Below are 14,011 nucleotides of genomic sequence, written 5' to 3'. Positions count from 1 at the left end.
TGAGATGATATGGAAAAGACGCCACAAGTTCTACTTTATAAGAACCAGCCAAACGACTTCTATTAACCGTACCGGGGCTTCTGCGGATATCTCATTGCATTCATCGTCATTGGTGCTATCATTGTAAGCCAAAGACCCGTGCCCCAGCTCGGCTGGGACCGCATGCTGGTTTTCCCTGGAATAGCCGGTAACAGCCGGGCCGGATAGCTTGCGGATATTGACTGCCCTCATTTCATGCGTTACTTCTACTTATTTTTTAAAAAGCTTTTCTTTATCATTCTACTTTTTATCATATTCAAAAAAATTTTAAATTTAATCTTTCATATCCTTAAGACTCATTCACTTCACCTGGTGGATGTTGTACTCTTGATATTTTTTTCTCAACCCAAAAACACCATTACCAGAAGCGACAGATACTATCATGACATCAGTCGCAACTCCTCGTCCATCGTTAACATCTAACGATGCGGCTGTTCTCCAAGCTCTGTTCGATGCCGAATCCTCACCCTCATCCGGAGTCACAGTCGATTCATCACTCCCGCCATGGCCAGCAACCGTGAACCTCTCACCAGAAGATCTTCTTTTGGTGAAGAATCGCGAAATCGAAATCATTCGCGAGCTACAGCCAAGCATGAACCCAACCTCTGAGAACGTTAGTTCAGCGGTAAATAAACTCGATGATCTTCTTGCTCAATACCCGACCTACCCACCCGCATATACCAACCGCGCCCAGGCCTTGCGCATGCTAGTCGATCTTCAGCACAACAGTACAGATACTGAGAATGGCTCAGATGACGCCCTGTTCACACCTCGGGCTGCAGAAGTGTCTTCTCGAATCTTAGCGGACTTGGGTCAAGCAATCACTCTCGCCACCCCTGCTTCACCCGCCGACCCGATATCATCAGGGCAGGCGCGGCTACTGGCCGATGCGCATACACACAGAGGATATTTGTTATTGAAAGCTGCGCGAGCGAAGAAGACTCAGGCCCTGCAAGAAGAAGCCGTGGGTCCGGATCGCTTGCGAGGACTTGAGGCTGATCAACTCGAGGAGATGGCGAGTCGAGATTTCTTTTTGGGTGGCAGATATGGCAATAAGGTAGCACAGCAACTAGCCGTGCAAACAAATCCTTATGCGAAGATGTGTGGCGCGATCGTTAAAGAAGCGATGAGAAAGGAATTCGAGGAATTCGAGGGGCAAACACAACCCTCGACATAGGTCAACTGCTCTGGTGCCTCATGAACATTCTTGGCGTTTGGAATTTTGCATATAGCGATAGTCAATTAAGCATATTCTCTTTCATAATATCCACTTGGTCAGTCCTCTTCATGCTTATACATGGCATCATGGATATGCTTACGTGATGCTAGCATCCGATCAAGCTTATCGTGATCCGAAACCCAGCTCTGCGGGCACTTTCTATTCTTCCGTAGAGTGAGTGAACCAGTGCAAACTTGTGTTTCTATACGTCTAGCTCAAATACAAGCTACCTACAGCTTACCTGAAGCCGACAGCTGTCGCATGACAGTGTTGCGAATTTACCAGGGAATGCTGAGATTGACCCGACAGTCATGGATTTGAAAATGCATGTGGAAATGTTCGCGGTGGACTTATGCAAAATGTCGAATGAAGTGGCTCATCATTTAGAGCCTCAATTCCGAAGGTACTGTACGCGGTCTCAATCATTTGTAGGAACACCTGGCGGTGTTTCATGATTTGTACGGCTCGATAAGATCGGATGCGGCACCGGCTATCGGCCCGACGCATCCCCCACATCAAGAAGTGAGGTAACGGACCTTGAATCGCATATGAGCATCCCCATTCCATAAACTATTTCTTCTACTTCCCCTTCAATTATCAACCAGTGGAATCATCAAATCAGCTTCCCAAAAAAAACTCAACCGCCCGCACACCATGTCATACGAAATCCAATACGACACTTCCCTGGCCCCGCCCCGCGCGGCCGCCATCGTCAGCTTCATGCAGGACTTCTACCGCACCAGCGACACCGAGTCAATGCATGAGAAATATGTTGAGAACTTCACTGGCGACGCAACTTTGATCATGGGTCCCAAAGAGGCCAAGGGCACTGATGGTATGTATCCGACCGAGCATCCATGATATCCGCTGCCCGTTCCATACTCACCTCGGAACTTCCAGCAATTCGTACTATTCGCCACGGTCTGTGGACTCATGTTGCTTCACGGAAACACACTCCCACTCGCATTTTCTTCGGTGGAGAAAATGAGATCATGCTCTATGGTGGAGTGAACTATCGTCTCAAGGCTGACCCGGAGAATGACGTTTATGTTCCCTGGGCTGGACGGGTGGTTTTTGCGCCACAACAAGAGGGTGAGGGTATTAAGATGCACTTTTATCAGGTTTACTTGGTATGTATCTCCCGAATAAGTTGAACAGAGCTTTACTGACTTTTATAGGACCCGTCCGCACAAGGCGGCAAGAAATAAGCGGTGGATATGTATTTAGGGAATTTTCAAGTGATGAAACTCAACACTGAGTAGGAGATACGGATGAACTTGAATTTCAGTGCAAACTTCCACTTCAAAGATTTGATTGATAACTTGAGCTACTAAAGTTTGCAAAGCTTCAAATTACAATGCACTAGCCTGGAGCCACCACTTCTTCTTGCAAAAGAGCTAAAGGAACTGTTATTTTGGTCATTTTTGTATCGGTGGACAGGGAACACACGCCAAGGAAGCAAGGTATAGTGCACTACATTGCCGGAGTTAGATAGTCACTCATGAGAGTAATTGTGGATAGATATACTCACGCAAACTTTAGGTCCTGTGGGATTCAGAAAGCTTGGACAGGCGAAGGCATTCGGACAACAGCCAATGTGTGGCCCTGAAGAAATGCATGTATTATTTGCCGCACACTAGAGAATTGTCAATAGAAGACATGCGCAACTACCTTCTTGATACTTACACATGTGCTTGTAACGCTACAAAATGTCTGGTTTGTGGGACAGACTCCACATGTGCCGTTGATACAGCTCTGGGTGGCTGTGCACTGAATTTTGAAATTCGTATCAATATACAGCCTTAAATAACCAATGCAATAAATTTGAAGCATGAAATACCTTGTTCCCACAACTTCCACAGTTGTTTATATCCGAAGCGGTATTTGTGCATGACCTGGCGCAGCAGTTAGGTGTTGTTCCTGAGCACTGAAATTAGTTAGCAAAGCCAAATGAAAATATTCACTGACGGCACTCACAGTACTAGCACATGTTCCACAGTTCGTTGAGCTGGTATTCAAGTTGACGCATGTTCCAGAGCAACAATTCGGGTCTGTTCCAGGGCACTAGGGTTCAAATAAGTTCAATATTCTAAGCCGGTCGGTAGTATAGAGTAACCAATCTTACTATCGTTCCACAGGCTCCGCAATTTCCAGGATCAGTTATAGTACTGATACAGTTCCCGCTGCAGCAAGTGGGAGAGGTTACCGAGCACTACAAGGCAGGATTAGTGAGTTATTAGCTGCCCAGATGATAGGAGATAACCAAATTCAGCTCCTAAAGAGAGTGGTACCGTGTTGTTGCAAGCTCCACATGTCAGAGGGCTGCTGCTTAAATTCCTACATGTCCCGAAGCAACAGCTAGGTGTTGCTGCTGGACACTGTTTTTCGCATCAGATCAGCATTTGACATTTCACAAGTGGGTTGGGGTAAGGGAAGGAAATATTCACTGTAATGCTACATGCCCCGCAGTTTTTGGGATCGGTTAGTATGTTGGAACATTCGCCAGCACAACATAAAGGAGCTGTCAACGGGCACTTGGGGTAGTATTAAACACACATATTAGCAGAGATTCAGCTATTCTACAGGGAGTGAATTCCAACTACCTACTGTTGTGTTGCAAGCGCCGCAAGTAAGAGGGTTAGTATTCAAATTCGTACAAACACCAGAACAACAGTTTGGGGCTATTGCTGCGGGGCACTTAAGAGATGGGGATCTCAGTTCCTTTGTTGACCTTGAATCAGACATATGACAAACATACTGTGAGGCCACAAATTGCACAATTGTTGGGGTCCGTGTTTGTATTCGTGCAAGATCCTGAGCAGCAGTTCGGCGTTGATGAGAGGCACTAATGTATGGCATTAGCGGGTTTCCCTTCCATCATCTTAACCAAGATTGAGAGAACCCACACTTATCCCGCAAGCTCCGCAGTTAGAGGAAGATGTGTTGACATTTGTGCATGCGCCGAGACAACAAGCCGGCGAAGCGGTCGTACACTACCGTGATAAATTAGGCTACTCTAGTCTTTTATATAACGAGAACTCACGGTGATATTGCAGTTTCCACAATGTGATGGGCTACTGCTCAAATCAGAGCAAGCACCTGAGCAGCACGCGGGAGATACCCCCGTACAAGGTGCTGCGGTACAAGAGCCACATCTATTCACGTTATTACTCAGATTGGTACAAGTACCACCGCAACAAGCTGGTTGAGCGACAGAGCACTATCAAGACAAATCAGACTTTGCAGATGTATGATCGAGTAGACTTAGAATACTCACCGTATTAGCGCAAGAACCGCAATTTGCACTACTTCCACTCAAGTCGACACAGGTTCCGGAGCAGCATCCTGGTAGTGTACCACTACAGGGAGTGGCTGTACAAGAGCCACAGTGATTCAAGTCAGAGTTGGTATTGGTGCATGACCCTGAGCAACAGCTGGGAGCTGAAGAGTTGCACTACATCGAAGTCAGTGTATTTGCAGCCCTATCGAAGGACAGTGAAAAGGGAAACCTACAGCTATATTGCATGCTCCACAGTTTAAAGTGTTACTTGACAAATCACTGCAGGATCCAGTGCAGCAGGCTGGTTGTACACCTGTACAGGCGTTGCTACAATTTCCACAATTCTGGACGCTGGTGTTGATATTTGTGCAATTTCCGGAGCAACAGGTAGACTGGGCTAAATTACACTGTAGATTCTTATTGTTGGTTTCTCACTTCAGGCCATTCAAATCTTGGGGAAGCTCACTGTGTTATTGCAAGTTCCGCAATTCGCGGAATCGAGGCCTAGGTCGCGACATCTTCCGGCGCAGCAGCCTGGAACGGTCCCAACGCACTAGTACCAAGTACATATTAGCACCCACTCATCCCGCGCTTGCCTGAAGCAATATGAATCAAGAGGTATGAGCCTTACCGGAGGGGCCTCGCAAGATGCGCAATGGGCGGGGTCGTTGAATAGATTCGCACATTCTCCGCCACAGCAATAAACATATTGGCCGTTGCACTGTTTGTGGAGGCTGATTAGGCATTTGAATCTTAACTTGAAATTTCTGGTCAAGGATTCTCTCACAGCATTATTGCATGACCCGCAATTAGATCTGTTGCTGTCAAGATCAACGCAATTTCCTGAGCAGCAGCTTGGCTCTTTTGCCGGACATAGACGAGCCGTGCAGGATATTGAACATGATCCACAATGAGTCAGGTTACTGCTTAAGTCCACACAATCATTGGTGCAGCATGCTGGCGTTGTCCCTGTAGTACACTATCAAAGTGCTTGCGCTCAGTGAATGTGTCAAGCCAAAGATTACATACAATATTGAAACTCTTACAGGTGCAATGCATGCTTGTAGATCGGGTAAGAGTGGCGATTCAGAGAACAAACCGGCGCATGCAGATTGAGGACCAGCCTGGGAGTCAGTCAAACGTCAGTACTTATCAATTTCGTGGCTTCTTTTACCCAGAGCTTCATCGAATCCACAACAGACTGTTTCACCTACATTATCCCAAGAAGAACCCACGGACTGACATTCGTCTCGAATTTTTAGAAAGGGCGGTTCAGGATCCACGGGGCTTGCGATGATTTTTGCATCATGGAAGATGAAGAAGACAGCTGCCCGTTGATTAGAAAGGCATGTTCAAAGTCGGGGCAGATGAGGTTTGGGCCAGCAATTCGGTGTAAAAGAACGATGTCATCTCACCGCATATCAATATTAACGGTGTCAATGCTTTTGCCTTCTCAATTATCGCCATGGCGAGTCAAACTGGGGGGATGTTGATAGCCCTCTCTGTGTCGTTGGTTGAGATATCAGGGGTGGGGAACATAATCCCAAGAACGCAGACCTTGACTAAGATCACGTTGTGACGGACTACTATCGTCAGATATTGATAGCAAAAGCCATTGCCGTATCACAGCTTCAGGGGACAATGTAACGGTGGGTTGAACCACATCGGTGGTCTAGTCCTCCATGTTACATCCCTCTGGACGTGCTACCAACAACTTTAACTATTTACACGAGTGGTATCAACACTTTGTCTTTGAAATCTGAACATGTATAATATAGTGCTAAGCTACGAACACTTGGATTCGCACTGAACTTGGTCTTTATTTGGTGGCATTGTGAGACTATTCTGCGGCTAATATCGTCACGGGTGTCCTTGTACTTAATATACAAGTCTCGTCCGCCACCGTGACAGACACATCCATCTTGAGCCAGTTTATAATTCGAAGATTGTATACATCAAAACTGGGGGTGATTGGCTGCACTTTCTCAAGTCGTCTTCCCGCAATACTCAACCCGTCTGTATGGAGAACCATCTGAAGGACACTCCCAATATCGACCGTTCCCTCCCCCATGGCAATCTCCCAGGGGAAATCATCCATTCTGCGGACAGCATCCTTTAAGTGCAAGTCCTGAATGCTGGAGTGTCCTCCGACAGACTTAGCAGGGATTGAACGAGCCGAGTTAGAAGGTTGATTATAGCCTGCTTCCAGGGAGGCTCCGTGGTACTTGACAAAGGTACAGGTTTCGATAGAAAGTGACATTGAGGTGATCCAAGCTGTTCTGTGAACATTCTTAATCTCCTTGCTCGTCTCAGTCCCTTGGACTATTATGAGGTTGAGGGGTAGAAACGCGGGGTTGTCGAGCTGAATCGTACTCGGAGTGTAAATTTCCATTTGGAAGAAAAGCTCGGGTACTTTGGACGAACCGAAGCGCTGCTGTGCCCTTTGCTTCATAGATAAGTTCGAATGACCAACATCCGGCAATAGACGATGGCTCCTGACTTTCCGCTGGAATGTTTGTTGTGTGATCCCGAATTCATCAAATTCCTGCAAAGGTTGATGTCTTAGGGTGATCGGATAAATAGCAGTGTGTTTTCTTTCGATATCGCGACCAGAATCACCTTTCTGCAAGTATCGCAATTCGGCCTCGAGAAAGTAATCGATCCACGCAGTCGACGTGGCCAGGCCACTCCGACTAATTGTGTTGATCGTTCCTGGTAGGTAATCATACGAGACATCATATTTTCCAAATATCCTTCTTGGCGGATCAGGAGTAATTTCTGTTGTAAAAGACCAAGAAACGGGGTTTTCACCCTCTGAAATCTGTAGAGGACCTTGAAAGATGGGATAATGCTTTGCAAGTAGGATCTGCTCCGAGGCGACGGACTGAGTGCCCGCACCGGCAGGATCGGTGGGCAATGAACCGCTAGTGCCCGCACCGGATTTGCTAGTCTGTATACGACCTCTCAAAAATACTTTCAGGTCCGCATTCGCAGTGTCAATGGGAGAGCGGCGAACCACGTCGCCGATGACCGTGTCACCCGGGGCAAATGTCCAGCCCTCGGGCGCAGCCAAATCGATCCGGAGGGCATCATTGCCTACTTTGACAAGTGGCATTCTCCTGAAAGATGGTTTTGCAGTGATAGACCCCGATTAGTTGCTTGAGAAGACGCTAAAAATAAGTCGTGTACCAGATCATTTACAGGGGAAGTGGGGTAATGTTTCCGCCCCTCGCCGCGACTGATAGGTAGACCAGATTAACTTCGTTCATTTTGGTTTCCCATCGACGGCAAGAGAACGGCATTGAGCCTCAAGATTGCGTTTCGCCACTCTTTGGCATAAAAAAAGAGTCATTGGGTTCGGTTTGCATGTTCCTAGCCCGGTAATCCTACCGCAAAATGAAGAGTTCTATGAATTCAGGACTAGCAAATGGGGTCTATAGATGAAATATGATACAACTCTTGGAAGAATGCTTAGAATGTCCATGCATCATCCATGTATGAGCTCCCAAGGCTCTAGGCAGAGCATTCTAAAGCTTGCTTCGATACATCTGATGTGTACCAGACGTATCCTCAGACAATGCCGTAGCCCATCCACCAAACGCCCCAAATCAACGGTCCCATCGATCCAAGAACCGCTGGACCAAACGACATCTCAAGTATACACCAGATCCATACCGTCCCGTATGCAGGTGCCGTCTTCATCATAGCGTAGTTGGGGTTATCATTTGTGATAGTAATCAGGTGCATACCCAGCATCACGGCAACAGGTAGGAAGACAAGCGTTCGGAGACTCGGGGGTAATAATAAGCGTCGTAGGAATGACAAAGTGAATTTGTCTCGTGTGAGTGGGAAGATGAAAACTGGCTGCGGATTCAAGAAGCTCCATCGTGGAAGCCGGAGGGAGACCATGTGGCCGTGGATGAAGTGAACGAGGAATGTGAGGAGTGGGAAGGTCATTGTGACTGCGTCCTTAACTAGACGCGGTACGTCCGTCGATTCGGCGTACATGTACGCAGCCAGGTAGGCGAGAGTGAGGTGGAGGGTTGTGAGGGGGATAGAGAGCAAAATGGTATCGAGGAAGGGTGGGAGGGGCTGGTCGGTGTCTTCTTCTTCATCATTGGTGACTTTGGGTTTGGCATCTCCAATGGAGGGTTTCTTTCGCCCTCCGATGTCCTTTGCGATCTCGCTGTTGATATCGCCGTCGGTCTCCACGAGAGCTCCAGACGCGTCCACGGTCACGAAGCGTGTCCCCGTGGACTGGGTGGACTGCTTTGTTTTCTTTGTTGATGCTGGCAAGGCTTTTGAGCCTGCTAGCTGGCCACGGAGCTCATTCTGACGTTCTTCAATGATATCATAGAGTGTTCTGTGCTCTTTGGGGCTCGTGGACGGATCGTCGCGTGAGGGGAGGGAGAGGGCAATGTCGGACGCGGTGGAGGCAGACTCGGAAGCCGCAGCACGGCGCTGCTTTCGATTTCGTGGAGTACTCATGGGTCGGGGATAGGAATTCGAGATCAAAGTTGCAAGAGTCAAGAATTTGTGATTTGAACAAGAGGAAAATTGTGTGGAGCAAGGGACTCGGCGATAAACCCGGGGTTAAACTGAGGAGCTCTCTTTGTGTGTACCCCCGAGCCTGTAGATCGATCAAGGATGTAAATGTTCAGTGAATTCGTCCGCTGAAGATATGCATCCCTTTCGAAATCCCAAGTGGCGAATCAATTACCCAGATGTCCCAAGTTGAGGTCAATTTGTGTAAGATCGAAGTGCATATGTGTCAAGTGAGACATTTCATTGGTGCCTGTCTAATCAGGCATCACAAAATTGGAAGCTTGACATGCACCTTGAAACGTTAGGCCGTGGGTCTATCTTAAACTGTACACCCGTTTAAGCATTCAAAATACTTCCGCAAATAATGTTCCAAGTTTAAGTGTTTATATGTTCATGATGTTCATCTTAAAACATTCGAAATTCACCTAATGAATGAATATGTATAGGTAAGTAGGCTTAGATATATATGTACACGAAACATGCCTTGAGCCAAAGAACAAATACCTCATAATCACCAGCTTCTTTAATGATCAGGTAAAGATAAGATACAAACTTGGAATTGGAGGGCAAGAATGCAATTCAGCCAACCTAGAACCCCTCAGTGCCTGCTCCAACTCTAATTCTACCCACCGCCTATTGATCTCACCGGTGAGAGGGATTTTGGTTGCCATTGGGCATTAAGGAGTGGGCACCTAATAGCTGACAAGCCGTGAGATGTGTCAGAAAATTGTAATTGCGAGGAAAGTGGGGGAAGTCAGATTTCCGTCATTCCGTCTTATGGCAGAAATATTCGGAGTCGTTGTGTCACCAAAGTCAATATAAAACCCATGTACCCCGCGGGTCCCGCTGATCCCCCATATCCCCACTCACCATGTTTCCCCCACCACCCGCAGCTCTCGATTGGAAGGACATTGGCTTCAAAGTCCGCGACGGTAGGCTCCATTAAGTCCAATTGCAAACCATTGTCTAATCGACTACAGTTCACGGCCATGTTGAATGCCACTTTTCTAAGTCTGGCGGAGGCAAGTGGTCTGCCCCACAATTCGTCGCTTCGCCTTTCCTGTCCATTCACGGTATGGCGCCCGGCCTGAACTACGGACAGCAAGTCTATGAAGGACTCAAAGCATTCCGCCATGCTGGAGATAACAAGATCACCATCTTCCGACCGGAGCGCAATGCAAAGCGAATGCAGCATTCTGCAGAGGTGGTCTCCATCCCGCCTGTCCCCGAGGAGCTGTTTATCGAGGCCGTCCATCTAGCCGTGGCGGTCAATGCCGAGTTTGTTCCGCCTCATGAATCCGGCGCTGCGATGTACATCCGACCTTTACTGTTTGGGTCTTCTGCGCAGCTGGGCCTGAGCCCACCCGATGGGTATACGTTTGCTGTGTTTGTCATGCCCACCGGCGTCTACCATGGAGCCAGTGCAGTCGATGCCCTGATCCTCGAGGACTTTGACCGATCTGCTCCTCATGGAACAGGATCGGCGAAGGTCGGGGGTAACTATGCCCCTGTACTACGTCACAGTGATCGCGCGCGCAATGAAGGTTTTGGTATTACGCTGCACCTTGATAGCGCGACACGAAGTGAGATCGACGAATTCTCGACATCAGCCTTTATTGGAGTTAAGGGCAGTGGTTCGGATGTTACGATTGTGCACCCCGATAGTCCTAATGCTATCGACTCAGTCACCGCCGCATCTGTGGGCGAGATTGCCCGGAAGTTGGGCTTTCGTGTGGAGAAGCGCCGTGTTAGCTACGATGAACTGGCTGGTTTTGACGAAGTGGTTGCGGCGGGTACAGCGGCCGCTCTGGTGCCGGTGCGGAGTATCACTATGCGGTCGAAGGGAAACAAGTTTGAATATCGTTCCGGAAACAATAATGAGGGCGGTGAGGTCTGTGTAAAACTTCTGCAGAATCTACGCGGTATTCAGTCGGGACAGAAAGAAGATACATTTGGGTGGAACTTTGAAGTGCAAGCTCCTCCCAAGGGATGGATGGAGGATGGCAGCACCGAAAAAACGGAGTTCAGCGGAGCGAATGTGCCTTGATGATATCAATGAAAAAAGTCCCTTGATTCCATGCCAGATGACTAGAAATGTTGTTTAGTGGAAGGCCAGGGAGTCCATACTTCAGTTCCTCCCTTCCGGAAAGGGATAGACGTGACAGCATCGGAATGCGATGTTGCAGTGTATTCGTTTGCGGCCGACGAGCCACTTTTGACACGTTTGCCTGTTATCTCTCAATATTAATTGGCTTGAGTTGTTCGAATCGGTTCTTTTCCCAGGTCTATTTCTTATCGATCAAATGTCGCGGCCTGGGAGCTCCCCTGCCCGCATTCCTCGCCGATCCCCACTGTAGAGCAGAACCATGGATGCCACGATACAATGACAGCTCTAGGGTCACACCTCAATGGATCCCAGTCTGATTGCAGGCGCGATGAACAGACCCATTGTGATAGTAGTTCCCCATGCGGTTCAATCGTGGTACCTGTTTGTCCACTCCTGGGTCAGGGCGGGACGGTGACTCGAGGGATACACGCCTTGTTACCATGCCAGCACCCCCATTGTTTTTGGAATGTGATTTGTGATCCACAAGACCCCTCTTGTTGGCCAGACGTGGATGTTACGTATGGGTTTCTGTCTCCACGAGATTTCTCTTCCTTTTCTATTCTTTGTTTGAGAGGCTGTCTGCAGGCGTAATACCTGTGCAATTGAAGGTCAACCAAAATTTCATTCAATATTCATACTATTGGAAACAAGTGAAAATCCAGAAGGCTTTGTTGCACCAACTGCAAGCTCATCATCATATTATAATATATAACGGCCCCGATGCGCATGTTCGGCGCTTCTCAGCCCTCATGGGCGAGGGTATTAACAGTCGCTCTTGCGGGAGCATCAACGGCTCAAGCCGTTACATTAGACGTTGAAGATGGCGGTATGTGCATGTGCATTGGAAAACGAAAGGTCATCCCACGATTCATTGACTTACTCCATCGCAGATTCCATCAAAATAGCCGCGAGGCAAGTAGCCACGAACATGATGTCCTACTATACCGGAAATAGGCCGGGCGACAATCCGGGCAATCTACCAGATCCATATTACTGGTGGGAAGCTGGTGCAATGTTTAATGCATTGATCGACTATTGGTATTATACAGGCGACGATAAATGGAACGACATCACCACGCAGGGTCTACTATGGCAGGCAGGAGACACTGGTGCCTTCATGCCAAACAACCAAAGTAAAACAGAAGGAAATGACGACCAAGCTTTCTGGGGATTTGCAGCTATGTCTGCTGCGGAGCGGAACTTCCCCAACCCTCCCTCTGACAAAATGGGCTGGCTCGCCATGGCCCAGGCAACATTCAACACACAAGCGCCTCGCTGGGATAATTCTTCATGTGGAGGAGGACTGCGGTGGCAGATCTTCACATGGAATAACGGTTATAGCTACAAGAACACCATTTCCACTGGCGGATTCTTCAACTTGGCAGCCCGTCTTGCAAAGTATACCGGAAATTCGACATACCAAGAGTGGGCGGAGAGGGCTTGGGACTGGACTGAGGATGTCGGATTCATGACACCCGACTACCATTTCTGGGATGGCGCAAGTGATTTGACCAACTGCACCAATATCAACCAAATTGAGTGGACCTACAACAACGGTGTTTTCCTCCTCGGTGCAGCGAACATGTGGAACATAGTAAGTATACAGCTCACCTTTAACTTCAATTATTCTGACTAACGGCTGTTGGCTGCAGACTTCCGATCCTAAATGGAAAGACCGAGTCGAGAGAATCCTCGAGTCATCTGAGGTTTTCTTTTCAGACAACCCAAAAAATGTCATGTTTGAACGAGCCTGTGAGACAGTCAACACATGCATGGTTGATCAACGATCCTTCAAAGGCTATCTCGCCCGCTGGATGGCAGCCACCACGCAGATGGCGCCATTCACATACGACCTGATCATGCCCAAGCTCAAAGCGTCCGCATCAGCAGCTGCACAAGCCTGCGATGGTGGACCGGAAGGCACTACTTGTGGCCTTAAGTGGACAGAGAAGAAATGGGACACCACCACGGACTTCGGCCAGCAAATGGCGGCTCTCGAGGTAATTCAGGCGAACCTCATCACGAAAGTGGCTGCACCAGTCACTAGCGATAATGGCGGTACCAGTAAGGGAGATCCTAGTGCCGGTGGAAAGCCCCCAGCGCCCACGCCTGATGCGCTGTCGTACCCTATCACAACTGGTGATCGGGCTGGGGCCGGTATCTTGACTGCCTTGATGATGATCACTCTGGGAGGATCAGCGGGGTGGCTAGTTTGGGATTAATTGCTATTTTCTTCTTTCAATGGCCCGTCTCTTCACTCTAGGGTTCTTCGTTTTCATCTTTGTTTTTCTTTTTACTGCAGAGGTCCAACGTCGGCGTGGCGCAATTTCTTGCACAGCGCTCGAGCCCTGTACATAGTTGTCGCATTCAATTGTACTCAGTTTGGTAACAATGGATATTGATTGATTTTGCTCGAATTAAATATGGGATAAGAACAGCGCGTTGGCACCAACCACGCGCTATAGACATCCACCAATCCCGGACTTTCTCGGAAATTATGCTGCTCGCATGAAATTTCCGCAAATTGAAACCTTCCCAGGTGGAAATGCGCAGCCGAGATAAGATCAATGACGAGAAGCGGGGGAAATTACATGGTATTTTGGCAGAGTACTTCTGCCTTAAATCTAGCCAATGCCGAGGCACACAGTCAACAATACATCGCAGGAAAATACAACAGACATTTGTTTGGGTAGCCCTGTAGGAGGCGCAACTGTGATTCGACATCTGCCCGCAGTTCCTGATATCCGCACCGCTATGTCGGGTCTCGTCTGACCCGAACAAATTTGGATAGTTGGCCGATATCCGTGCCTGAGAGGCCCGG

At 48.3% G+C, this 14,011-nt stretch overlaps 6 protein-coding genes across 6 annotated transcripts; 4 read left to right on the top strand and 2 right to left on the bottom strand.

Annotated features, from left to right (window-relative positions):
- Positions 1-421: 421 nt before the first annotated feature.
- hmgX lies at positions 422-1,216 on the top strand (the record flags this gene model as incomplete). Its single annotated transcript, XM_057069407.1, has 1 exon — positions 422-1,216. The coding sequence occupies one exon, from the start codon at positions 422-424 to the stop codon at positions 1,214-1,216; it is 795 nt and encodes a 264-aa protein (XP_056916018.1).
- A 696-nt stretch (positions 1,217-1,912) lies between these two features.
- Positions 1,913-2,466, top strand: N7503_009860 (uncharacterized protein; the record flags this gene model as incomplete). Its single annotated transcript, XM_057069406.1, has 3 exons — positions 1,913-2,093; positions 2,159-2,388; positions 2,437-2,466. 3 exons carry the CDS (start codon positions 1,913-1,915, stop codon positions 2,464-2,466), a joined length of 441 nt encoding a protein of 146 aa, XP_056916017.1.
- A 3,912-nt stretch (positions 2,467-6,378) lies between these two features.
- On the bottom strand, positions 6,379-7,653 carry N7503_009859 (uncharacterized protein; the record flags this gene model as incomplete). The annotated part of the gene is made up of 1 exon (XM_057069405.1): positions 6,379-7,653. The coding sequence occupies one exon, from the start codon at positions 7,651-7,653 to the stop codon at positions 6,379-6,381; it is 1,275 nt and encodes a 424-aa protein (XP_056916016.1).
- Positions 7,654-8,108: 455 nt separating this feature from the next.
- N7503_009858 (uncharacterized protein) lies at positions 8,109-9,026 on the bottom strand (the record flags this gene model as incomplete). The annotated part of the gene is made up of 1 exon (XM_057069404.1): positions 8,109-9,026. The coding sequence occupies one exon, from the start codon at positions 9,024-9,026 to the stop codon at positions 8,109-8,111; it is 918 nt and encodes a 305-aa protein (XP_056916015.1).
- A 928-nt stretch (positions 9,027-9,954) lies between these two features.
- N7503_009857 (branched-chain amino acid aminotransferase) lies at positions 9,955-11,130 on the top strand (the record flags this gene model as incomplete). Its single annotated transcript, XM_057069403.1, has 2 exons — positions 9,955-10,015; positions 10,064-11,130. The coding sequence occupies 2 exons, from the start codon at positions 9,955-9,957 to the stop codon at positions 11,128-11,130; spliced, it is 1,128 nt and encodes a 375-aa protein (XP_056916014.1).
- A 780-nt stretch (positions 11,131-11,910) lies between these two features.
- N7503_009856 (glycoside hydrolase family 76 protein) lies at positions 11,911-13,412 on the top strand (the record flags this gene model as incomplete). The annotated part of the gene is made up of 3 exons (XM_057069402.1): positions 11,911-12,016; positions 12,081-12,784; positions 12,843-13,412. The coding sequence occupies 3 exons, from the start codon at positions 11,911-11,913 to the stop codon at positions 13,410-13,412; spliced, it is 1,380 nt and encodes a 459-aa protein (XP_056916013.1).
- Between the last annotated feature and the right edge of the window lie 599 nt (positions 13,413-14,011).

Source organism: Penicillium pulvis (genome assembly GCF_028828015.1).
Source record: "Penicillium pulvis strain IBT 33274 chromosome Unknown scaffold_8_segment0_segment0, whole genome shotgun sequence".
Taxonomy (NCBI): Eukaryota; Fungi; Ascomycota; class Eurotiomycetes; order Eurotiales; family Aspergillaceae; genus Penicillium; species Penicillium pulvis.
This window is presented reverse-complemented; position numbering and strand designations above follow the sequence as displayed.